The sequence below is a fragment of the Coregonus lavaretus genome, assembly GCF_964263955.1.
Source record: "Coregonus lavaretus genome assembly, chromosome: 1".
In the NCBI taxonomy this organism is placed as follows: Eukaryota; Metazoa; Chordata; class Actinopteri; order Salmoniformes; family Salmonidae; genus Coregonus; species Coregonus lavaretus.
The window spans coordinates 28,735,092-28,761,869 of NC_139988.1; the positions used below are offsets into that span (position 1 = coordinate 28,735,092).

A 26,778-nucleotide genomic window follows, 5' to 3' on the forward strand; every position below is an offset into this window, starting at 1 on the left:
CATAGTAAAATATACATTTACACAGACTGAACAAAACAATAATGTGTTCTATTTCTACAACACTTTCTTTTTAGTTTGTTTATCTTTTTCATGCACAGTCACAGAGCTAATAAATGGTCCATAAAGGGGTTATAACACATAACAAAATGGCTTGTTACATAAGAACTACTGCAAGCTCAGATGAATAGGCTAAAGCTTGAAAAAGACTGGGATTAACTATCCTAGCAGATAACTGGACAATACACAGCTTTCTGAAACGACTGCCTCTGGTCTGTTAAGGCCTGTAACTCCATACATGTTCATTTCCCAGACAAATCCATTCCTGATCAATATTTCCCCTTGATCACGATATACAGTACTTCTTTGAACATCAATAACTTCAATAAATGTGCAAAATTCTAAATGTTTTGTTATGATCCTTTATATGGTTCCTGTGCTGTGACATGTTAACAAACATGTCACTTCTTTTCATGTGTGTTTGTGCATGCATGTTAAGACATAATACTCTTGTGGGCAGTTATAAAATGTTCCATAAATTATTTGGAATTATTGTTTGGGATTAATTGAGGATATAATCAAGCGTCCATCCAATTCAAGATTATTGCCAAGATCTGTGGCAGGGCAGTTCATGACAACTGCAGTCTTAGTAAAGAAATAGCAGGACCTTGTCTTTCTCGCTGTGCTCCTTCTTTCAAGTAAATAGACTACTGTGCTCCTACGTTAAAGTACATTAAGTGCAATGACAGGACTAGGAGTGCAGGAAAGATCTAGGTCCATATCCATAAAGTGTCTCAGAGTAGGAGTGCTGGTCTAGTATCAGGTCCTCCCTGTCCTTGTAATCTTATTCATTATGATCTAAAAGGAAAAACTGATCCTAGATCAGCACTCTGAGACGCTTTATGAACACGGGCCCTGGGGTTATAAAGACTACACTCCAAATGGGTACACTATACTTTTCCTCTCAGAAATCACTGCAGGACAGATGTACTCATTTCCATTTAGCAAAAGAGAGAATAGTAAAGAATAGTAAACGTTCAGGTTTGTAGGGGAGGTTATTCATACTTTTTTTTTTTTTTTTACCACTGATGATGTTGTGTTTTCTATATTATATTATATAGAAATATTAGTAGCACAAAGAGAGGCAAAGAGAGATGTGGTGGTGTGCGTGTTAGTATTTGCTCTCAAAGAGCATTCAAAGGCACAGGCTACACAAAGTACCATAGACCTAGATAGATTCATAGATTTGGATCTCTCTAACAGTTACAGTAATGTGGGTTTAGGACAGGGATGGACAACTCTGGTACTCAGGGGTGCAGCAGTGTCCGCTGGTTGTCTTATCTTCCTGTGGCACTTAATTTATCAATAATTATCACTCATTGCTGAGAGAACACACGCCCGGGCCCATGTTCAAAAATAGTCTTAGAGTAGGAGTGCTGGTCTAGGATCCCCCCTGTCCATGTAATCATATTCATTATGATCTCAAATGAAAAATTGAGCCTATATCAGCACTCCTACTCTGAGACTCTTTGTGAACATGGGCCCAGGTTTCCCAGGTAGAAGTCAGTCACTGATTTGCAGGAAAAAACTAAAACCAGCAAACACATTTCCTTCCTGAGGACCGGAGTTGCCCATCCCTGGTTTAAGGTTATTATTATCCTCCCTACACAGGTTCATCTGTAGAGCAGTACAGTACATTATGATATCAGTTTTAAAGAGGATCTGTAGAGATAGACAAAATAGCATTTACCTTAAAGGATAGCAGAGACATATAAAACGACCATGCAAGCAGCTTTCAGCATCTTTGAGAACCATTGTGCAACATTCACATGATGCCAAAGTCTTTCCTCGTCTGTCTGTTTATCCATGCACTTTTGGTTTACAGTACAATTCAAAATGGACGTCAAGCTAAACAGCTTACTCATCATGTCCACTGTTACAAGCACCATATTCACTGTCACTCCTCTCCCTGTTCTCAGAGAATACATAGAGTATAACTACGACTAGCTAGCAGCACACAGTGTCTTCCTTTAGGCACAATGGGGTATACTACAGTACATAATGCAATAGATACACTGGAATCATGCACACTCCCTTATACACAAACACAAACACACACACATACATACATACCATACGTTACCGTTCTGAGACACTCATCAACTATACTGTAGCAGCTAGAGACCAAGACACAGTGCAAGCTTAACTAGATAGTTTGCCCAGATCCTCTCTACCTAAGAGTGTGTGTGTGTGTGTGTGTGTGTGTGTGTGTGTGTGTGTGTGTGTGTGTGTGTGTGTGTGCGTGCGTGCGTGTCTATCTATCTGTCCTACCTTCTCTCCATGTCAGAAAGTGCAAAGTGAAGCGAGAAGCGGACAGGATAGTGACTCTGGTGGGGAAAAGAGGTCAGTGGCTAGGGTCTGATGACCCTCCTTCTCTCTGAGTCTCTCTGGTGCTTTTTTCCACGGCATGGTTCTTCAAGATCCTCTCCACAAACACTTTGCCTCGACCTGCTACACGTGGCCCTGCACACACACATGCACGCACGCACAGACACGGACGCACACAAACAACCACATCCACATAATTGACATACTTAGATTAAAATACACTCACACTAACAGGGTCCCATGAAAGTCCAAACAATCTACATACTCACTACTCACCAGTTGATTCCTTCAGAATATCCTCCAGTTTCTCTCTCAGAGCGCCTCTCTCTGTGTCTTCCTCTCTGCTCTCCACTCTCTGGCGGATCAGCTCCTTTATCTGCAGCACTGCCCCCAACAGGCAATCTGAAGGAATTACACCATCAGAGACACAAAGGATTGACTGAAGGAGCTAAAATGGCAGCCTGGTCTCATAGACTAGACGTAACATAGTAAACGTAAATCCTGGCCACTCAAATTAGTATGATATGTTACGTTTGGTATGGTTACATACACATTACTTAACGCAAACGTCTAGCAATCCAAAAGTTGTGAGTTCAAATCTCATCACGGACAACTTTAGCATTTGAGCTAATTAGCAACTTCTCAACTACTTACTACTTTTTAGCTACTTTGCAGCTACTTAGCATGTTAGTTAACTTGAGACAGGGTCCGGGCTAATAGACCCCATAACAACAGCTTTAGGTGGGTCACAGATTATGATAGGCAGAAATGACTCACCATACTCCTGGTTCAGCCCCCACAGTTTGATTTTGTTGGCCTCATGCTGGGCTTTCTTTTTCAGCCGACAAGCTCTGTGGAGAGAGAGAGAGAGAGAGACATAGAGAGAGAAAGTAACAGAGAGAGAGAGAGAGAGAGAGAGAGAGAGAGAGAGGACACAGTTTTCCAACCTATAGCCAGGACTTATGCTCCACTACACTCACCCTCACTAGCACTTGTTAGACTTCAGTGCGGCTTTTGACATTATCGATCATACCGATCATTGCTGGAAAAACATATGTGTTATGGCTTTACACACCCTGCTATATTGTGGATGAAGCGTTACCTGTCTAACAGAACACAGAGGGTGTTCTTTAATGGAAGCCTCTCCAACAAAATCCAGGTAGAATCAGGAATTCCCCAGGGCAGCTGTCTAGGCCCCTTGCTTTTTAAAATCTTTACTAACGACATGCCACTGGCTTTGACTATGCTGATGACACAACAATATACATGTTAACTACCACAGCGACTGAAATGACAGCAACAATTAATAAAGAGCTGCAGTTAGTTTCAGAATGGGTGGCATGGAATAAATTAGTCGTAAATATTTCAAAAATTAAAAGCATTATATTTTGGACAAATCATTTACTAAACCATAAACCTCAACTAAATCGTGTAATGAATAATGTGGAAATTGAGCAAGTTGAGGAGACTAAATAGCTTGGAGTAACCCTGGATTGTAAACTGTCATGGTCAAAACATATTGATACAACAGTAGCTAGGATAGGGAGAAGTCTGTCTATAATAAAGCGCTGCTCTGCATTCTTAACAGCACTATCAACACGGCAGGTCCTACAGGCCCTAGTTTTGTCGCACCTGGACTACTGCTCAGTCGTGTGGTCAGGTGCCACAAAGAGGGACTCAGGAAAATTGCAATTGGCTCAAAACAGGGCAGCACGGCTGGCCCTTGGATGTACACAAAGAGCTAACATTAATAAGATGACGTATTGAACACACAGCGGTGCGAATCACCTCAAGGTAAAAACGTAATATTCAATATCAGTAAGTCAGACTAAATATTAGCACTTCATATACTCGTGGGTAATAACATTCAATCTGGATAATAACACAAAACAAATCATAAGGCTAGAGAATTTAATCGACAAATATTACAACAACAAGCAACACTCAAACATGACAGAGGAAAAACTAGGAGAATCAATCTCCAAGAGAAAACGCGACTCCTCGACAGATACAGATGATTTATGCTTTTCACTGGGACTGGTAAGTGTGGAAAGCGACCTGTTGAAGTCGATAAATGACAAACTGGGCATACTAGAATTAGGCAGTAAGGATGTAAAGGAGTTGAAGGCAAGCCTTGAAATGAGTGACGAAAAGGCTGTGATAATGGGGAAAGTCACTAAGATAGAAACTGACGTTAATGAACTTAAAAAGGAGAACAACTTTCTGAGAGAAGCCTTACTAGACATACAGACTAGATCGATGAGACAAAATCTAGTACTTACGGGTATCCAAGAAAAAGAAGGAGAGGTTACCGAAAAAATTGTGGACTTCTTTCTTACGGCGCTTCAAATCCCACTCGATGCTGTCGATAAAATCCAACTCGAACGTGTACACCGTTTCGGACAAAGAGGACAGAGATATGAGCGTCCAATCGTTGCCAAATTTGCTTTCTTTAAGGATAAAGTAATGGTTAAAAGCCTAGGTAAAAGACTTGCTGGCATGAAAATAGGCATGAATGATCAGTTCCCGAGGGAGATTGCAGAACGGCGCAAAGTTCTGTACCCAAGCTTCAAGTAAAATAGATTAAAAGGGAAGCGTGTTGCTCTTGTTGTCGATAAACTGTATATTGACAACAAAATGTTCCGCGACACAAAGACTACTCCATGGCTATTCTGAAAGTTCTAATAGAGGAGTCGAATAATGGAACACCCAATACTAGCCATGGTAGGGATTGTAATAATAAAACACATTTATAGTATTTTATAAAGGGATAAGACGGCATTACAAGAAAGGATAACTAGCGAAATAATACATCTTCAAATATAACTAATTACAACACAAAGGTACTCAATCAACATAGTGGAGATAAAAACATAGCAAACAGAAGACATAGAAGGCACAGTATGTGGGTATGTGTGGATGTATTGTGATGGAAGGTGTGGTGTGCGTTTTTGTGTTTGGAAAAGTGTGGCATTAAGTGAGTGAGAAAGGAAATGGTTGCATATCCCAGAACCAATGTGTGTCTGTGAGCAGGGGTTGTGAGAGAGAGCTTTCCATTTTGTGCAGATGAAGGATATACATTTTAAAATATAGTATACATCTAATTAATTTTTTATTGTCCTATCATGATGGAACGGTCCCAACCCTATATCCTAGACACCCACCTCAGTGACCCATACACCAAAGAGAAGTCCCCATCTGTTTTATGGCCCTGCTGTAAGTTGCCTATATGCAGCTAAAACAGAAAGATAAATGCGGTCAGAGACCTACTAGAGCAGCACCGCCCCCTCAAGATTCTGAGCCTGCCTGGCGGGTTGGTCCTACAAAGCCAGAGCCCCCTGATGGGAAAGCATAATAGACAAGGAAATTCTCAAAGCTGCTAATGAGAACCTTGACGACCTTGTACCTAGCCAGTGGGGATGCCGGTGGGGTACCCCCACCCAGGTAGTGGCAGTGCTGGCAACACTGGCTGCAGTAACCCATGGAGAGTGGGTCACACTCGGACAATCAAAGAGGGGGTATATTATTGTGGCCCTGGTGGCACAAAATAATCAAAGGTCTGACTGCACGGAGATGCTTGGGAAAATGGTTACAACGGGGTACCAGAGTGTTTGTGTTTCAGGGGAAGAGGGTGGATCTGATCTCCATCACCTAGGACTTGACATAGGTTAATCAAATCTCACATTTTTGTCAATTTTTGCTCAATCTTGCATGCTTTCTCAAACAGCTGTAACTGTATATGCATTCGTAAATCAGGTCCATTCTTGAGTTGGGCTCTGGGATGTAACAACCGTTGAGCATCTGACATTATGGTTGATTGTGGAGGAAAGGGGTTGAGTGTGTAACAGTATGTGTGTGTGTGTGTGTTTGTGTGTATGTATCCCACATCTGTTGCAAGGGGGTAAGGATGTTAGGGAGAATATAGGATGAACCACAATAATTGTTTGCAAAAATAATAATTGCTTGATAAAAATGTAATGTAATGCAATGGCAATCCGGGTTATAGGTAACAATTCTTCGCATAAACTGCCGACATTATTATGCATATTAATTGATAATGATGGAAATTAAGATATGCAAGATATTTGAATATATATATATATATTTAATAGCTATATATATATATATATATATATATATATATATATATATATATATATATATATATATATATATATATATAAATAAAGCAAATTGAGGTGAGAGCATTGGAAATGCTTTTGGCGGTTGACCTGCTTCTGTTTTGTGGGTGGCACTGTGTGCTGTTTTTGAAGAATCAGTCCTGGCCTCTCGGGGGGCCTAGGGATCCAGGGGGATGGGGGTGGTATGCCGATCACTGGGAAGACAACCCAACTTGGGATGGGGAGGGGCTTTAGCGGGGGGAATAGTGGATAACAATTGGAGGGTTACTTAGTAGCAACGTAAATATCATGGTACAGCTATATGGACACTCAATCACTATGGTAAATTTACAAACATATATTATGATAAATAGATTTGAAACTTGTATCTCATTATGGTAAGTGGTGAAATAAGTATAGCCAGTTATAACTGTAATGGCTTAGCAGATAACAAAAGAAGAACAATATTTACATGGCTCCAAGAGAAGGAATATAATATCTATTGTTTACAGGAAACTCATTCAACAATTCTAGATGAAGTTGGGTGGAAAAAGGACTGGGGTGGGGCAAATATGCTTCTCCCATGGGCAAAGAAACTCAAAAGGGGTGATGATATTAATTAACAGTAATTTTGATCCGAATGTGCAAATTGTCCAAACAGATCTGCAAGGTAGATGGATGATTTTAAATATTAAATTAATTAAATTAAATATGTTATTGGACCATAAACAGATATGGCTCATTAACCTTTACAGACCAAATAATGATGATCCACACTTCTTTTGACAATATATATAATACATAATCAACCCTGCAAGCAATACAATACTCTATTATTATGGTGGGAGATTATAATACTGTTTTAAATAGCTCAATGGACCGTAAAGGAAATCACACTACAAACTAAACACCCTCATGCTTTTAAGGAAACATGAATGTCATGGATACATTAGAACTAGTGGATATATAGAGGCTTAAATATCCTGAACTAGTGGCTTGAAAAAGTACTCACCCCCCTTGGCATTTTTCCTATTTTGTTGACTTACAACCTGGAATTAAATTTGTTTGTATCATTTGATCTACACAACATGCCTACCACTTTGAAGATGCAAAATATGTTTTATTGTGAAACAAACAAGAAATAAGACAAAAAAAACAGAAAACTTGAGCGTGCATAACTATTCACCCCCCCAAAGTCAATACTTTGTAGAGCCACCTTTTGCAGTAATTACAGCTGCAAGTCTCTTGGGGTATGTCTCTATAAGCTTGGCACATCTACCCACTGGGATTTCTCCCCATTCTTCAAGGCAAAACCGCTCCAGCTTCTTCAAGTTGGATGGGTTCCGCTGGTGTACAGCAATCTTTAAGTCATACCACAGATTCTCAATTGGATTGAGGTCTGGGCTTTGACTAGGCCATTCCAAGACATTTAAATGTTTCGCCTTAAACCACTTGAGTGTTGCTTTAGCAGTATGCTTAGTGTTATTTTCCTGCTGGGAAGGTGAACCTCCATCCGAGTCTCAAATCTCTGGAAGACTGAAACAGGTTTCCCTCAAGAATTTCTCTGTATTTAGCGCCATCCATCCTTCCTTCAATTCTGACCAGTTTCCCAGTCCCTGCGGATGAAAAACATCCCCACAGCATGATGCTGCCACCACTATGCTTCACTGTGGGGATGGTGTTCTCGGGGTGATGAGAGGTGTTGGGTTTGCGCCAGACATAGCGTTTTCCTTGATGGCCAAAAAGCTCAATTTTAGTCTCATCTGACCAGAGTACCTTCTTCCATATGTTTGGGGAGTCTCCCACATGCCTTTTGGCGAACACCAAACTGGTTGCTTATTTTTATCTTGAAGCAATGGCTTTTTTCTGGCCACTCTTCCGTACAGCTCAGCTCTGTGGAGTGTACGGCTTAAAGTGGTCCTATGGATACTCCAATCTCCGCTGTGGAGCTTTGCAGCTCCTTCAGGGTTATCTTTGGTCTCTTTGTTGCCTCTCTGATTAATGCCCTTTTTGCCTGGTCCATGAGTTTTGGTGGGCGGCCATCTCTTGACAGGTTTGTTGTGGTGCCATATTCTTTCCGTTTGTTAATAATGGATTTAATGGTGCTCCGTGGGATGTTCAAAGTTTCTGATATTTTTTTATAACCCAACCCTGATCTGTACTTCTCCACAACTTTGTCCCTGACCTGCTTGGAGAGCTCCTTGGTCTTCATGGTGCCACTTGCTTGGTGGTGGCCCTTGATTAGTGGTGTTGCAAACTCTTTCAGAACAGGTGTATATATACTGAGATCATGTGACACTTAGATTGCACACAGGTGCACTTTATTTAACGAATTATGTGACTTCTGAAGGTAATTGGTTGCACCAGATCTTATTTAGGGGCTTCATAGCAAAGGGGGTGAATACATATGCACACACCACTTTTCCATTATTTATTTTTTTAAATTTCTGAAATAAGTTATTTTTTCCATTTCACTTCACCAATTTGGACTATGTCCATTAAATGAAATCCAAATAAAAAATCAATTTAAATTACAGGTTGTAATGCAACAAAATAGGAAAAACGCCAAGGGGGATTAATACTTTTGCAAGGCACTGTACATGGCGGAGACTCAATCAAGCTAGTCGTCTTGATTTCTTTCTTATGTCATTCTCGTTGACACCAAAAGTTTAAACAGTGTTGAAAGGGGACAGAATGCGGTCGGACCGTCACATAATTGGCATATACATTACTCTTACTGAATTTCCACATGGGCAAGGATATTGGAAATGTAATCAAAGCCTATTGGATGATAACTTATTTTTAACTAGGACAGAGGAATTTATGACTGAATTTTTCCGACATAACATAGGTACAGCAAATCCCCTTATTGTATGGGACACTTTTAAATGTGCCTTTAGAGGCCATGCAATTCAGTGCTAATCTCGAAAACAAAAGCAATTTAGGTTAAAAGAGTCCATACTAACAAAGGAAATAGAAGGGCTAACAGAACAGATAGATAGAAAAAAAATCTGTAAAATAGAGGCTCAGAATAAATTACAGGAAAAACAAAAAGAAATGGAGAAACTTATTCAAGAAAGATCAAATGTAATATATTATAAAAATAAAGAAAACTGGATGGAACATGGGGAAACATGCTCTTTTTAAATCTTCAACATAGAAACCCTACCAAAAATCATTTACTGAAACTGGTTACAAATGACGGAGTCACCCATGATTCACCAAATTATATTTTGAAGGAGGAAGCAAAGTACTTTAAGCATATGTTTTCATTTCAGTCGCCTCCATCTCCTCTACCTGAAGCTAATCGTAGGGATTTTTTTCTTCTAATGATAATGTAAAATTAACAGCCATACAGAAAGACTCATGTGAAGGTGAAATTACAGAGGAGGAACTTCTGGATGCAATTAAAGACTAAGTCCGGGAAAACTCCAGGGTTGGATGGCATACCAGTCGAGGTATACCAAACCTTTTTTGATATACTCAGAGGACCATCATTAGCATGTTTTAACCACTCGTATGTAAATGGAAGATTATCAGACACTCATGAAGAAGGTCTGATTTCATTATTACTGAAACAGGATACAAGTGGGAAATATAAAGATCCAGTCCATTAAAAGAATTGGAGGCCCCTTACACTTCAGTGTTGTGATGCAAAAATTCTAGCAAAATGTTTAGCGCATAGAATTAAAAAGGTATTGTCGGACATTATTCATTCTAATCAGACAGGTTTATTTACATGGACGATACATTGGAGATAATATAAGGCAAGTACTGGAAACAATAGAACACTATGACAAATCTGGGAAATCAGGCCTGCTATTCATAGCTGACTTTGAAAAGGCATTTGATAAAGTACAACTGGAGTTTACATATTAATAACTGGAGCATTTCAATTTTGGAGAATCTCTTATAAAAATGGGTAAAAATCATGTATAGTAACCCTAGGTGTAAAATAGCAAATAATGGCTATTTCTCCGAAAGTTTTAAACTGTCAAGAGGAGTAAAACAAGGTTGTCCACTATTGGCATATCTATTTATTATGGCCATCGAAATGTTAGCTATTAAATTCAGATCCAACAATAATAAAGGGATTAGAAATCCAGGGCTTAAAAACAAAGGTGTCATTGTACGCTGATGATTCATGTTTTCTTTTAAATCCACAACTTGAATCCCTCCACAGCCTCATAGAGGATCTAGATACATTTTCTAACCTCTCTGGATTACAACCAAATTATGATAAATGTACTATATTACGTATTGGATCACTAAAAAATACAATTTTTACATTACCATGTAGTTTACCAATAAAATTGTCTGATGGTGATGTGGATATACTCGGAATACATATCCCAAATGAAATAAATTCTCACTCCAATAAATGTTAATAGAAAGTTTGCAAAAATAGATCTTGCTACCATGGAAAAGGTAAATACCTGTCTATTTGTGGAAAAATCACCTTAATTCTTTAGTATTATCCCAGTTTACCTATTTGCTTATGGTCTTGCCTACGCCTAGCGAACAGTTTTTTAAATTATATGAGAAAAAAATATTTCATTTTATTTGGAATGGCAAGCCAGACAAAATTAAACGGTCCTATTTATATAATGAATATGAATTCGGAGGACAGAAATGATTAAATATGAAAGCATTAGACCTAACACTAAAAGCCTCAGTCATACACAAGTTATCCTTAAATCCAAACTGGTTCTCTAGCAAATTAGTAAGATTGTCTCACCCAATGTTCAAGAATGGCCTTTTTCCCTTTATTCAGATTACAACCTTTCAGTTTCCAGTTATTTGAAAAGGAAATCATCTCCCAAATATCACTATTTCTAAAACAAGCCATAGAAAGTTGGTTGCAATTTAATCCTCCAGAAACGACAGAACAAATAATGCAACAAATATTGTGGTTAAACTCAAATATAAATATAAAAATATATATATATATAATCTTCGTAAATGATATCATAGGTAGGACTGGTGGAGTTATGTCGCACATGCAGCTAACAAAAACATATGGAAATGTCTGCTCTACCCAAAATTACAACCAAATAATTGCAGCATTGCCACAAAAATGGAAGAGGAAAGTGGAAGGGGGAAAAAGTAAGGAACTTGTCTGTCGGCCCTGCATTAAAGACCATAATTGGTTAAAGAAAATTGTGATAAATAAAAAAAGTATACCAGTTTCATTTCCAAAGGATTGACAGCCATCCCATATAGATTGCAAAATAGTTGGGAAGAGATTTGACGTACCGATCCCATGGCAAATTGTTTATAAACTGATATACAAAACGACGCCGGAATCAAAACGGGGAAAAACGTTGAATTTTTCAATTTAAATTATACAAAATTATTGCTACCAATATAATGTTATTTATATGGGGGATACAATCTTCCCAGCTCTGCAGATTTTGTATGCGAAGAGACAGAATCATTAGATGATTTGTTTTGGTACTGTCCATTTGTAGCTTGTTTTTGGTCACAGGTCCAGGAATGGCTGAAGGATTGCAATATATACCTGGAGCTAACCCTGCAGATAGCACTACTGGGTGATCTGAAAAGTCATAGTTAATCGATCAATAACATAATACCTTTAGCAAAAATGTTTATTTTCAATCTGTAGAAACAATGAGAATCGAAGGGTTCAGAACTTTTGTGAAACTTTTGCGGGACGATCCGGACGGTTGCGGTGGAATGCCTGAATCATCTCTGGGTCGAGGATATCCTGGTCGGGGACCCAGGACCGGTCTTCAGGCGACATAACCTTCCCAGTCCACTAGATAGTGGATGCAACCTCTCAGGCGTTTGGAATCAAGGATGGCCTGAATGGCGTAGGCAGGTTCCCCTCCGACGTCCAACGGTGGGGGCGCACTGCGGGTTGAGACTGGAGGATGAAGAGGACTGTAGGTGACCGGTTTTAACAGAGACACATGGAAGGACGAGGAGATTTTATACGGACGGGGTAACTGGAGGCGGTATGTGACAGGGTTGATGCGATGGGTTATCTTGAAGGGACCAATGAGGCGAGGACAGAACTTTTTGCAGGGGATGCGGAAACCGAGGAAGTTTACCGAGGTTACATGGAAGGTGCTCTTTTCAGTCTTCACATAAAGGTTATGGTCAAGGAGCCGTTGAAGAACCTTTTGTACATGCTGTATGTGTTCCTTCAGGGAGTGGGAGTAAATCAGGATGTCATCAATGTAGACGATGAGAAAGCGATTAATCATATCCTGGAAAACCTTGTTCATAAAGGATTGGAAGACGGTGGGGGCGTTAGTAAGGCCGTAGGGCATGACCAGGTATTCATAGTGTCCTCGTGCTGTGATAAAGGCCGTCTTCCATTCGTCACCTTCACGTATACGGACAAGGTTATAAGCACTCCGCAGGTCGAGTTTTGTATAGATGTTGGCGCGGCCCACTTGATCAAGGGTCGCTGGGATCAGAGGAAGAGGGAAACGGTTCTTGACCGTGACGTCATTCAGGGAACGGTAATCAATACATGGACGGAGACCACCGTCCTTTTTTCCAACGAAGAAGAAGCTGGACGCAGCCGGGGAAGAAGGACGAATGAAACCGTTTGAGTGCTTCATCAATGTAGTTCTCCATTGCCTCATTTTCCGAGATAGATAGGGGGTAAACACGGCCCTTCGGTGGGGACACTCCAGGGAGTAAGTCAATAGCACAGTCCCCTGGGCGATGTGGTGGCAGAGTGGAGGCCTTGATTTTGCTGAAGACATTGCTGTACTGGGCGTATTCAGATGGTATGGTGGGTGGCACTGCAGAGGCAGAGTCCTCAATGGTGGTGGCTCTGCAGGGTAGGCTGAGACAACTGGTGAAGCAGGTAGAAGACCAGGACAGTAGTTCACATTGTCGCCACGAGATGGCAGGGTCGTGACGACAAAGCCAAGGGTGTCTGAGGATGAGTGGCTGTTTGGGGAATGAGAGTTCCATGAGTTGAATGGTTTCGGTGTGGAAGACTCCAATCTGGAAGGTGTCGCTCTGTGTCAGGTGCGTAATGAAGCCCGAGCACAATGGCTACCCGTCCAGGGTGTTAATCCTTAAGGGAGGGGTGACAGGTGTTAGATCAATGTCAAGCTCTTGTACTAGCTGGTGATAGATACAATGACCTGCTGCTCCCGAATCTATCAAGCCCTCTACGTACTTAGTAACCCCCTTCATGGTTATGAATACTGGGATGGGGAATTGCTTCTGGGAGATATTTAGCAATAAGGACACGCCTACCTGCATGGCTTGTGTAAGCGTATATTTTATCAAATAGCTTGGAGCTTGTAATGAATACTCAGGGAGAAAAAGGTGTAGATTCACGCACTGTTTTTTTCGCCTTCGTAGAAGGCAGGAATCGTGGTCACAGGCAGGCAATGGTCATACACAGGTAGGCAAACAGGCAGATGAATCAAAACTAGGACTGAAGGCTATAACTGGTTCTCACAAACGAGCTAGGAAAAGGCTTAGTATAGTCAAAACGAACAATACCTCACAAGGCACAAACAGAATGAACTGAACTAAATAAGGAGCTAATGAGACCAGGTGAGTAACTAACACAGGTGAAATCAATGAACAAAGATGAAAGACAGGGCTACGTTCAAGAACACAAAGAAACAGGGCTACGTTCAAGCACACAAGGTTGACTAAGAAAATAAATACAGAGCCTTACACATACTGTGTCCATAATAAGTATATAGGTTATAGGTTGAGAGCTTTTGTGAAAGAGCAGAGTTAGAAAGATATGGTATATAGAAGCAAACCGGATGGACATCATGAAAATGATCGGAGAGGTTGAGGGTAGAGGAAGTTCAGGAGTAAAAACAACCTAAATATAATTATTGTAAAATTGACTGTGTCCATAAAATGTATATAGGAAGTAGAGGCCTAAGCGTTGTTGTTCACTAGTTTACTCCAATTAGGAGAGGGGTGGTGGGGTTGGAAAGTAATGAAGGGAAATATATTTTTAAAAAGGATATGTATATATGTACAGTTGAAGTCGGAAGTTTACATACACCTTAGCCAAATACATTTAAACTCAGTTTTTCACAATTCCTGACATTTAATCCTAGTAAGAATTCCCTGTCTTAGATCAGTTAGGATCACCACTTTATTTTAAGAATGTGAAATGTCAGAATAATAGTAGAGAGAATGATTTATTTTAGCTTTTACTTCTTTCATCACATTCCCAGTGGGTCAGAAGTCTACATACACTCAATTAGTATTTGGTAGCATTGCCTTTAAATTGTTTAACTTGGGTCAAACATTTCGGGTAGCCTTCCACAAGCTTCCAACAATACTTTGGGTGAATTTTGGCCCATTCCTCCTGACAGAGCTGTTGTAAATGAGTCAGGTTTGTAGACCTCCTTGCTCGCACATGCTTTTTCAGTTCTGCCCACACATTTTCTATAGGATTGAGGTCAGGGCTTTGTGCTGGCCACTCCAATACCTTGACTTTGTTGTCCTTAAGCCATTTTGCCACAACTTTGGAAGTATGCTTGGGGTCATTGTCCATTTGGAAGAACCATTTGCGACCAAGCTTTAACTTCCTGACTGATGTCTTGAGATGTTGCTTCAATATATCCACATAATTTTCCTTCCTCATGATGCCATCTATTTTGTGAAGTGCACCAGTACCTCCTGCAGCAAAGCACCCCCACAGCATGATGCTGCCACCCCCGTGCTTCACGGTTGGGATGGTGTTCTTTGGCTTGCAAGCATCCCCCTTTTTCCTCCAAACATAATTAAGGTAATTATGGCCAAACAGTTCTATTTTTGTTTCATCAGACCAGAGGACATTTCTCCAAAAAGTACGATCTTTGTCCCCATGTGCAGTTGCAAACCGTAGTCTGGCTTTTTATGGCGGTTTTAGAGCAGTGGCTTCTTCCTTGCTGAGTGGCCTTTCAGGTTATGTCGATATAGGACTCATTTTACTGTGGATATAGATACTTTTGTACCTGTTTCCTCCAGCATCTTCACAAGGTCCTTTGCTGTTGTTCTGGGATTGATATGCACTTTTCGCACCAAAGTACGTTAATCTCTAGGAGACAGAATGCATCTCCTTCCTGAGCGGTATGACGGCTGCATGGTCGCATGGTGTTTATACTTGCATCCTATTGTTTGTACAGATGAACGTGGTACCTTCAGGCGTTTGGAAGGATGAACCAGACTTGTGGAGGTCTATAATTTTTTTTCTGAGGTCTTGGAAGATTTATTTTGATTTTCCCATGATGTCAAGCAAAGAGGCACTGAGTTTGAAGGTAGGCCTTGAAATACATCCACAGGTACACCTCCAATTGACTCAAATGATGTCAATTAGCCTATCAGAAGCTTCTAAAGCCATGACATTATTTTCTGGAATTTTCCAAGCTGTTTAAAGGCACAGTCAACTTAGTGTATGTAAACTTCTGACCCACTGGAATTGTGATACAGTGAATTGTAAGTTAAATAAAGTGTAAACAATTGTTGGAAAAATTATTTGTGTCATGCACAAAGTAGATTGCCAAAACTATAGTTTTAATGACTCCAACCTAAGTCAAATCAAATCAAATTTTATTGGCCACATGCGCCGAATACAACAGGTGCAGACATTACAGTGAAATGCTTACTTACAGCCCTTACCCAACAATGCATTTATTTCTTAATAAAAAAGTAAAATAAAACAACAACAACAAAAAAGTATTGAGAAAAAAAGATCAGAAGTAAAATAAAATAACAGTAGGGAGGCTATATATACAGGGGGGTACCGGTGCAGAGTCAATGTGCGGGGGCACCGGCTAGTTGAGGTAGTTGAAGTAATATGTACATGTGGGTAGAGTTAAAGTGACTATGCATAAATAATTTACAGCGTAGCAGCAGCGTAAAAATATGGGGTGGGGGTGCAAATAGTCCGGGTAGCCATGATTAGCTGTTCAGGAGTCTTATGGCTTGGGGGTAGAAGCTGTTGAGAAGCCTTTTGGACCTAGACTTGGCGCTCCGGTACCGCTTGCCGTGCGGTAGCAGAGAGAACAGTCTATGACTAGGGTGGCTGGAGTATTCGACAATTTTGATGGCCTTCCTCTGACACCGCCTGGTATAGAGGTCCTGGATGGCAGGAAGCTTGGCCCCAGTGTTGTACTGGGCCGTACGCACTACCCTCTGTAGTGCCTTGCGGTCAGAGGCCGAGCAGTTGCCATACCAGGCGGTGATGCAAGTCAGGATACTCTTGATGGTGCAGCTGTAGAACATTTTGAGGATCTGAGGACCCATGCCAAATCTTTTCAGTCTCCTGAGGGGGAATAGGCTTTGTCGTGCCCTCTTCACGACTGTCTTGGTGTGTTTGGACCATGATAGTTTGTTGGTGATGTGGACACCGAGGAACTTGAAGCTCTCAACCTGTTCCACTACAGCCCCGTCGATGAGAATGGGGGCGTGCTCAGTCCTCTTTTTTTTCCTGTAGTCCACAATCATCTCCTTTGTCTTGGTCACGTTGAGGGAGAGGTTGTTATCCTGGCACCACACGGCCAGGTCTCTGACCTCCTCCCTATAGGCTGTCTCATCGTTGTCGGTGATCAGGCCTACCACTGTTGTGTCGTTGGCAAACTTAATGATGGTGTTGGAGTCGTGCCTGGCCATGCAGTCATGGGTGAACAGGGAGAACAGGAGCGGACTGAGCACGCACCCCTGAGGGGCCTCCGTGTTGAGGATCAGCGTGGCAGATGTGTTGTTACCTACCCTTACCACCTGGGGGCGGCCCGTCAGGAAGTCCAGGATCCAGTTGCAGAGGGAGGTGTTTAGTCCCAGGATCCTTAGCTTAGTGATGAGCTTTGAGGGCACTATGGTGTTGAACGCTGAGCTATAGTCAATGAATAGCATTCTCACGTAGGTGTTCTTCTTGTCCAGGTGGGAAAGGGCAGTATTTGACCCCTCTGCAAAACATGACTTAGTACTTGGTGGCAAAACCCTTGTTGGCAATCACAGTACAATAGAGATTGCATCATCTGTGGATCTGTTGGGGCGATATGCAAATTGGAGTGGGTCTAGGGTTTCTGGAATAATGGTGTTGATGTGAGCCATGACCAGCCTTTCAAAGCACTTCATGGCTACAGACGTCAGTGCAACGGGTCGGTAGTCATTTAGACAGGTTATCTTAGTGTCCTTGGGCATGGGGACTATGGTGGTCTGCTTGAAACATGTTGGTATTACAGACTCAGTCAGGGACATGTTGAAAATGTCGGTGAAGACACTTGCCAGTTGGTCAGCACATGATCGGAGTACACGTCCTAGTAATCCGTCTGGCCCTGCGGCCTTGTGAATGTTGACCTGCTTAAAAGTCTTACTCACATCGGCTACGGAGAGCGTGATCACATAGTCATCCGGAACAGCTGGTGCTCTCATGCATGCTTCAGTGTTGCTTGCCTCGAAGCGAGCATAGAAGTGGTTTAGCTCGTCTGGTTGGCTTGTGTCACTGGGAAGCTCGCGGCTGTGCTTCCCTTTGTAGTCTGTAATAGTTTTCAAGCCCTGACACATCCGACGAGCGTCAGAGCCGGTGTAGTACGATTCAAATCGGTCCCGCTCCAGAGTACAGGCCTCGGTGTAACGCTCATTCCTTCGACGATAAACGCAAATCCGACCATCACCCCTGGTGAGACAAAACCGAGACTCGTCTGTGAAGAGCACATTTTGCCAGTCCTGACTGGTCCAGTGACGGTGGGTTTGTGCCCATAGGGGACGTTGTTGCCGGTGATGTCTGGTGAGGACCTGCCTTACAACAAGCCTACAAGCCCTCAGTCCAGCCTCTCTCAGCCTATTGTGGACAGTCTGAGCAATTATGGAGGGATTGTGCATTCCTGGTGTAACTCGGGCAGTTGTTGTTGCCATCCTGTACCTGTCCCGCAGGTGTGATGTTCAGATGTACCGATCCTGTGCAGGTGTTGTTACACATGGTCTGCCACTGCGAGGACGATCAGCTGTCTGTCCTTTCTCCCTGTAGCGCTGTCTTAGGCGTCTCACAGTACGGACATTGCAATTTATTGCCCTGGCCACATCTCCTGGCCACATCTGTAGTCCTCATGCCTCCTTGCAGCATGCCTAAGGCACGTTCAAGCAGATGAGCAGAGACCCTGGGCATCTTTCTTTTGGTGTTTTTCAGAGTCAGTAGAAAGGCCTCTTTAGTGTCCTAAGCTTTAATAACTGTGACCTTAATTGCCTACCGTCTGTCAGCTGTTAGTGTCTTAACGACCGTTCCACAGGTGCATGTTCATTAATTGTTTATGGTTCATTGAACAAGCATGGGAAACAGTGTTTAAACCCTTTGAAGATCTGTGAAGTTATTTGGATTTTCACAAATTATCTTTGAAAGACAGGGTCCTGAAAAAGGGACATTTCTTTTTTTGCTGAGTTATATACATTAATAATATGCATGTCAATCTCCCCTGGCTCAAAGTGGAGGAGAGATTGACTTCATCACTACTTGTATTTGTGTGAGGTATTGGCATGTTGAATGCACCGAGCTGTCTGTTTGGCACACAGCTCGGACACCCATGCATACCCCACAAGACATGCCACTAGCGGTCTCTTCACAGTCCCCAAGTCAAGAACAGACTATGGGAGGTGCACAGTACTACATAGAGCCATGACTACATGGAACTTTATTCCACATCAAGTAACTCATGCCAGCAGTAAAATTTGATTTAAAAACAGATACACCTTATAGAACAGTGGGGACTGTGAAGCAACACAAACATAAACACATGCATACAAACACACAATAACATACGCACTATACACACATGTACACATGGATTTTGTGTTATAGGAATGTATTGTTTTTAAAATGTATAACTGCCTTAATTTTGCTGGACCCCAGGAAGAGTAGCTGCTGCTAATGGGGATCCAAAAGAAATACAAATACAAATACCTACTGTAGCTAGACACAGGTTCAATTTAACACAACACACCCTGTTGTGCAAATCAAATGCACTTCTGAAAGTGCAGTGTGGGAAAGCCACCAGCTAATGATGTCTCTATAGTTAGACAGGTAAGTCAGTGTGTGTGTGTGTGTGTGTGTGTGTGTGTGTGTGTGTGTGTGTGTGTGTGTATGTGTGTATATGTGTGTGTGTGTGGGTGCGTGTGCGTGTGCATGTGTCCCAGTATGTATGTGTACCTGGAGGCCAGTTTGTTCCTCTCCTTTCGTGTTGGGGCCCTGGCAGTAACAGGCAGGTCACTGACAGGAGTCATGTCCTCCAGAGCGGAGCTGAGTGTGTGGAGCTGCTCCCCCAGGCTCTGTAGCTTCCCAGGGCTGGGGGTCAGGTCACTGGCGTCTGTACGACGGGCCTTCCTCTGGCCTTGCTTACCTAGGGAACACACAGGGTTTGTGGATGTTTTTACTTAGTTGCACTGTCTGTAAGTCACTCTGGATAAGAGCATCTGCTAAATGACTAAATGTAATTGTACGCTTTACTCAATACGCAACTGACAGTCCAGCTAATGCAGCTATGCTTTAGACTCCACAAACAAATTATTTGTGTTTCACAATATAAATGAGAGATGGCAAGGTTGAAGCAGTACATTTTACATCTGAATTTTAACACCTTCAGTGATAAAATCAACACTTTCCTAGTGTGTATATGTGACCCACCGAATGAGTGTTGATAAATTAACACTGCCGGAGTGTTGGGTCTCCAACATGTGGACATAAATTGAGATATTAAGAACATATCAAATGTAAAATGTTCGGGTTGAGGTCTCACCATTGGTGGAGGTCCCCTCTATCAGGCACATGGTGCTGGGTAGGGTGCTAGGGCCCCAGATTATCCCTCCATCTTTCTCTTCATCCTTTTCATCTCTCCCTTTGGCCCTCCCGCTATCTCTCTCTCCATCTTGCCCTTTGGCTCTCCTGCTATCTCTCTCTCCATCTCTCCCCAGGTCTGCCTCACTGTAGAGGCTACATTCCCAGTAACACCAGCGTTTCTTTGGTCTCACATGTGGCTGAAGCTCCTCCTCTTCCTTCACTTCCTCTTCCTCCATGGCTTCTCTCCCCTCCTCCTCTTTCCCATCTTCTTCCTCCTTCTCCTCCTCTTCCTCTCCAATATCGCAGTCTGTTCCTTGACTAGACTCAGTGTCTAACTCACTCTGTAGAGAGTAGTTATGTTCTTCACTGTGGACCTCCAGAGCTACGGGAGGTGATACCCTCCCCTCCTGCCCCACCTGATGCATCCCTTCCCTAGCTCCACTCTCCCGCCCTCCAGCCTCTTGGCTCCAGGGCCTTGGCTCTCTCCCAGCCAGGGGGAGGTGTCCAGATCCTAACCCCACACAGTTTGTAAGGTCTGTAGGGTTCCCCAGCTGCCTGCCCCCTGGTCTCTGGGATAACCATGGTTCTTCTCTGCTTCCCTGTGGAGAGTAAAACAGAGTAGGTAGAAGTTCGCTCTAAGGGCTCAGACACAACAACAGAGTACTTAGCATCTCTGAACGTTATTTGCGAACCGAGAGACCGCGCACCTACACCGGGTGGTCCCTAAAACACAGCGCGCTTTACTTTCGTTGTGATGTGTGCAAGCTTTAAACCAGGGTGATTTAGATTTACATTCCCCAAATGCAGCGTTCCTAAGGAGTGACTTACTGGGATCTAATGGTTAAGGTCAGTGATTATGTTAATCTGGGTAATCTGCGATTATGAGTAACCCCTACCTCAGGTGAGACAGAAGAGCGCTCGCAGCTCGGTGGCGCCCCCTCTGGGCTGCCTTTGGTATAGCGTGTGATGTCATCCAGGGCCGAGACGTCCCAGCGACGCTCGGAGGTGTGTGTGTCGTCAGTGGTCGCATCCTCTAGGAGATCACTGAGTAGCTCACATCCACGCTGCTGGCCTCGACACAGGGACAGGGACAGGGCTGGGGGCCCCAACATCACTACCACACACTACAGCACAGAGACAAAACACATACACTATCTACACTACATGACCAAAAGTATGCAGACACCTGCTCGTCGAACATCTCATTCCAAAATCATGGTCATTAATATGGAGTTGGTTCCCCCTTTGCTGCTCTAACAGCCTCCACCCTTCTGGGAAGGCTTTTCACTAGATGTTGGAAAATTGCTGCAGGGACTTGCTTCCATTCAGCCACAAGAGCATTAGTGAGGTCGGGCACTGATGTTGGGGGATTAGGCCTGGCTCCAGGTCTGCGTTCCAATTTATCCCAAAGGTGTTCGATAGGGTTGAGGTCAGGGCTCTGTGCAGGCCAGTCAAGTTCTTCCACACCGATCTCGACAAACATGTCTTGTGGAGTATGCATGGGTGTCCGAGCTGTGCACCAGTAGTTCAAACAGAGAGCTCGTGCATTCAACAGGTCAATACCTCTCATAAATACAAGTAGTGATGAAGTCAATCTCTCCTCCAATTTGAGCCAGGAGAGATTGACATGCATATTATTAATTTTAGCTCTCTGTGTCCATCCAAGGGCCAGCCGTGCTGCCCTGTTCTGAGCCAATTGCAATTTTCCTAAGTCCTTTTTTGTGGCACCTGACCACACTATTTAACAGTAGTCCAGGTGTGACAAAACTAGGGCCTGTAGGACCTACCTTATTGATAGTGCTGTTAAGAAGGTAGAGCAGCGCTTTATTATGGACACACTTCTCCCAATCTTAGCTACTGTTGTATCAATATGCTTTGACCATGACAGTTTACAATCCAGGGTTACTCCAAGCAGTTAAGTCACCTCAACTTGCTAAATTTTCACATTATTTATTACAAGATTTAGTTGAATGATTTGTCCCAAATACAATGCTTTTAGTTTTAGAAATATTTAGGACTAACTTATTCCTTGCCACCCACTCTGAAACTAACTGCAACTCTTTGTTAAGTGTTGCAGTTATTTCAGTCGCTGTAGTAGCTGGCATGTATAGTGTTGAGTCATCCGCATACATAGACACTCTGGCTTTACTCAAAGCCAGTGGCATGTCATTAGTAAAGATTGAAAAAAGTAATGGGCCTACACAGCTGCCCTGGGGAATTCATGATTCTACCTGATTCTACCTTATGTTGGAGAGGCTTCCATTAAAGAACACACTCTGTGTTCTGTTAGACAGGTAACTCTGTATCCACAATACAGCAGGTGGAGTAAAGCCATAACACATACAGTGAGGGAAAAAAGTATTTGATCCCCTGCTGATTTTGTACATTTGCCCACTGACAAAGACATGATCTGTCTATAATTTTAATGATAGGTTTATTTGAACAGTGAGAGACAGAATAACAACAACAAAAATCCAGAAAAATGCATGTCAAAAATGTTATGAATTGATTTGCATTTTAATGAGGGAAATAAATATTTGACCCCTCTGCAAAACATGACCTAGTACTTGGTGTCAAAACCCTTGTTGGCAATCACAGAGGTCAGACGTTTCTTGTAGTTGGCCACCAGGTTTGCACACATCTCAGGAGGGATTTTGTCCCACTCCTCTTTGCAGATCTTCTCCAAGTCATTAAGGTTTCGAGGCTGACGTTTGGAAACTCGAACCTTCAGCTCCCTCCACAGATTTTCTATGGGATTAAGGTCTGGAGACTGGCTAGGCCACTCCAGGACCTTAATGTGCTTCTTCTTGAGCCACTCCTTTGTTGCCTTGGCCGTGTGTTTTGGGTCATTGTCATGCTGGAATACCCATCCACGACCCATTTTCAATGCCCTGGCTGAGGGGAGGTTCTCACCCAAGATTTGACAGTACATGGCGCCGTCCATCGTCCCTTTGATGCGGTGAAGTTGTCCTGTCCCCTTAGCAGAAAAACACCCCCAAAGCATAATGTTTCCACCTCCATGTTTGACGGTGGGGATGGTGTTCTTGGGGTCATAGGAAGCATTCCTCCTCCTCCAAACACGGCGAGTTGAGTTGATGCCAAAGAGCTCGACTTTGGTCTCATCTGACCACAACACTTTCACCCAGTTCTCCTCTGAATCATTCAGAAGTTAATTGGCAAACTTCAGACGGGCCTGTATATGTGCTTTCTTGAGCAGGGGGACCTTGCGGGCGCTGCAGGATTTCAGTCCAATTGTTTTCTTGGTGACTATGGTCCTGTGTAGTTCTGGACTGATTCCTCACCGTTCTCATGATCATTGCAACTCCACGAGGTGAGATCTTACATGGAGCCCCAGGCCGAGGGAGATTGACAGTTCTTTTGTGTTTCTTCCATTTGTGAATGATCGCACCAACTGTTGTCACCTTCTCACCAAGCTGCTTGGCGATGGTCTTGTAGCCCATTCCAGCCTTGTGTAGGTCTACAATCTTGTCCCTGACATCCTTGGAGAGCTCTTTGGTCTTGGCCATGGTGGAGAGTTTGGAATCTGATTGATTGATTGCTTCTGTGGACAGGTGTATTTTAAACAGGTAACAAGCTGAGATTAGGAGCACTCCCTTTAAGAGTGTGCTCCTAATCTCAGCTCGTTACCTGTATAAAAGACACCTGGGAGCCAGAAATCTTTCTGATTGAGAGGGGGTCAAATACTTATTTCCCTCAATTTATAACATTTTTGACATGCGCTTTTCTGGATTTTTGTTGTTGTTATTCTGTCTCTCACTGTTCAAATAAACCTACCATTAAAATTATAGACTGATAATTTCTTTGTCAGTGGGCAAACGCACAAAATCAGCAGGGGATCAAATACTTTTTTCCCTCACTGTACGTTTTTCCAGCAGCAGACTATGATTGATAATGTCAAAAGCCCCACTGAAGTCTAACAAAACAGCCCCCACAATCTTTTTATCATCAATTTCTCTCAGCCAATCATCAGTCATTTGTGTAAGTGCTGTGCTTGTTGAATGTCCTTCTCTATAAGCATGCTGAAAGTTTGTTGTCAATTTGTTTACTGTAAAATAGCATTGTATCTGCTCAAACAATTTTTCCCCCAATAGTTTACTAAGTGTTGGTAACAGGCTAATTGGTTGGCTATTTGAGCCAGTAAAGGGGGCTTTACTATTCTTAGGTAGCGGAATGACTTTTGCTTCCCTCCAAGCCTGGGGGCACACACATTCTAGTAGGCTTAAATTGAAAATATGGCAAATAGGAGTGGCAATATCGTCCGCTATTTTCCTCAGTAATTTTCCATCCAAGTTGTCAGACCCCGGTGGCTTGTCATTGTTGATAGACAACAATACTTTTTTCACCTCTTCCACACTCACTTTACGGAATTCAAAATTATAACGCTTGTCTTTCATAATTTGGTCAGATATACTTGGACGTGTAGTGTCAGCAATTGTTGCTGGTATGTCATGCCTAAGTTTGCTAATCTTGCCAATGAAAAAACCATGAAAGTAGTTGGCAATATCAGTTGTTTTTGTGATGAATGAGCCATCTGATTCAATGAATGATGGAGCTTTTTTCCCAAAATTTCATTTAAGGTGCTCCAAAGCTTTTTACTATCATTCTTTATGTAATTTATCTTTGTTTCATAGTGTAGTTTCTTCTTTTTATTCAGCTTAGTCACTTGATTTCTCAATTTGCAATACGTTTGCCAATCGGTTGTGCAGCCAGACTTATTTGCCATTCCTTTTGCCTCATCCCTCTCAACCATACAATTTTTCAATTCCTCATCAATCCACAGGGATTTAACAGTTTTTACAGTCATTTTTGTAATGGGTGCATCCTTATTAGTAACTGGAATAAGCCATTTCATAAATGTGTCAAATGCAGTGTCTGTTTGCTCCTCATTACACACCACGGACCAACAAATATTATTTTAAGGCTCATGACTTTGGGGTAGAAGCTGTTCAGGAGCCTTTTGTTCCCAGACTTGGCACTCCGGTACCGCTTGCCGTGCAGTAGCAGCGAGAACAACTGCTGTTTTAAAAAGGACTCTATAAATAGATTATATTGATTGATTGAACAGACTGTGAATTGGGTGGCTGGAGTCTTTGACCATTTTTAGGGCCTTCCTCTGACACTGCCTGGTATAGAGGTCCTGGATGACAGGTAGGCCGGCCCCAGTGATGTATTGGGCCGTATGCACTACCCTCTGTAGCGCCTTGTGGTTGGATGCCGTGCAGTTGCCATCCAAACGGTGATGCAGCCAGTCAAGATGCTCTCAATGGTGCAGCTGTAGAACTTTTTGAGGATCTGAGGGCCCATGCAAAATCTTTTCAACCTCCTGAGGGGGAAGAGGCATTGTCATGCCCTCTTCACGACTATGTTGGTGTGTTTGGATCATGATAGGTCCTTAGTGATGTGGACACCGAGGAACTTGAAGCTCTCGACTGTCTCCACTAAAGCCCTGTCGATGTGAATGGGGTGTGCTCTGCCCTCCATTTCCTGAAGTCCACGATCAGCTCCTTTGTCTTGCTGACGTTGAGGGAGAGGTTGTTGTCCTGGCACCACACTGACAGGTCTCTGAACTCCTCCCTGTAGGCTGTCTCATCGTCGTCGGTGATCAGGCCTGCCACTGTCGTGTCGTCAGCAAACTTGATGATGGTTTTGGAGTCGTGTGCGGCCACGCAGTCGTGGATGAACAGGGAGTACAGGATGGGAATAAGCATGCACCCCTGAGAGGTCCCCGTGTTGAGGGTCAGCTTGGCGGATGTGTTGTTGCCTATTCTCACCACCTGGGGGAGGCCCTTCAGAAAGTACAGTATCCAACTGCAGAGGGAGGTGTTTAATCCCAGGGTCCTTAGTTTAGTGATGAGCTTGGATGGCAATATGGTTTTGAACGCTGAGCTGTAGTCAATGAACAGTATTCTCACATAGGTATTCCTTTCGTACAGGTGGGAAAAGGCAGTGTGGAGGGCAATAGAGATTGCATCATCTCTGGATCTGATGGGGCGGTATGCGAATTGGAGTCGGTCCAGGGTGTCTGGGATGATGGTGTTGATGTGAGCCATGACCAGCCTTTCAAAGCATTTCATGGCTACAGATGTGAGTGCTACGGGGCGTCAGTCATTTAGACAGGTTACCTTGGCGTTCTTGGGCACGGGGACTATGGTGGTCTGCTTGAAACGTGGGTATTACAGACTGGGTCAGGGAGTGGTTAAAAATGTCAGTGAAGACACTTGCTATTGTTTATAAGTCTCTGGTATTCAATTCTAGAGGTCAAAAGCATTGCTGGTATTTAGGGACTGATTCAGACGTGAGTCACACGACAAGAGGACAAGAGGATTTTGGCCATTTTTGTGGCCAAAATTAAATGTTTTCCCCTGTACCTACCTGGTCTGACTCTATGCTGCCCCCTGTAGGAGAGATGGTGAATGGCTCTGACGTCACAGATAACCCATGGGTCCCATACGCCTCACCGAAGAAAGGCTCCAT

General features: G+C 42.8%; 1 protein-coding gene across 1 annotated transcript; it reads right to left on the reverse strand.

Moving 5' to 3' along the window:
- LOC311132970 (uncharacterized protein) lies at window positions 1–26,778 on the reverse strand (the record flags this gene model as incomplete). Its single annotated transcript, XM_084166372.1, has 7 exons — window positions 1–2,520; window positions 2,662–2,787; window positions 3,163–3,236; window positions 19,657–19,846; window positions 20,243–20,882; window positions 21,180–21,407; window positions 26,677–26,778. 7 exons carry the CDS (start codon window positions 26,776–26,778, stop codon window positions 2,402–2,404), a joined length of 1,479 nt encoding a protein of 492 aa, XP_084022498.1. The 3' UTR covers window positions 1–2,401.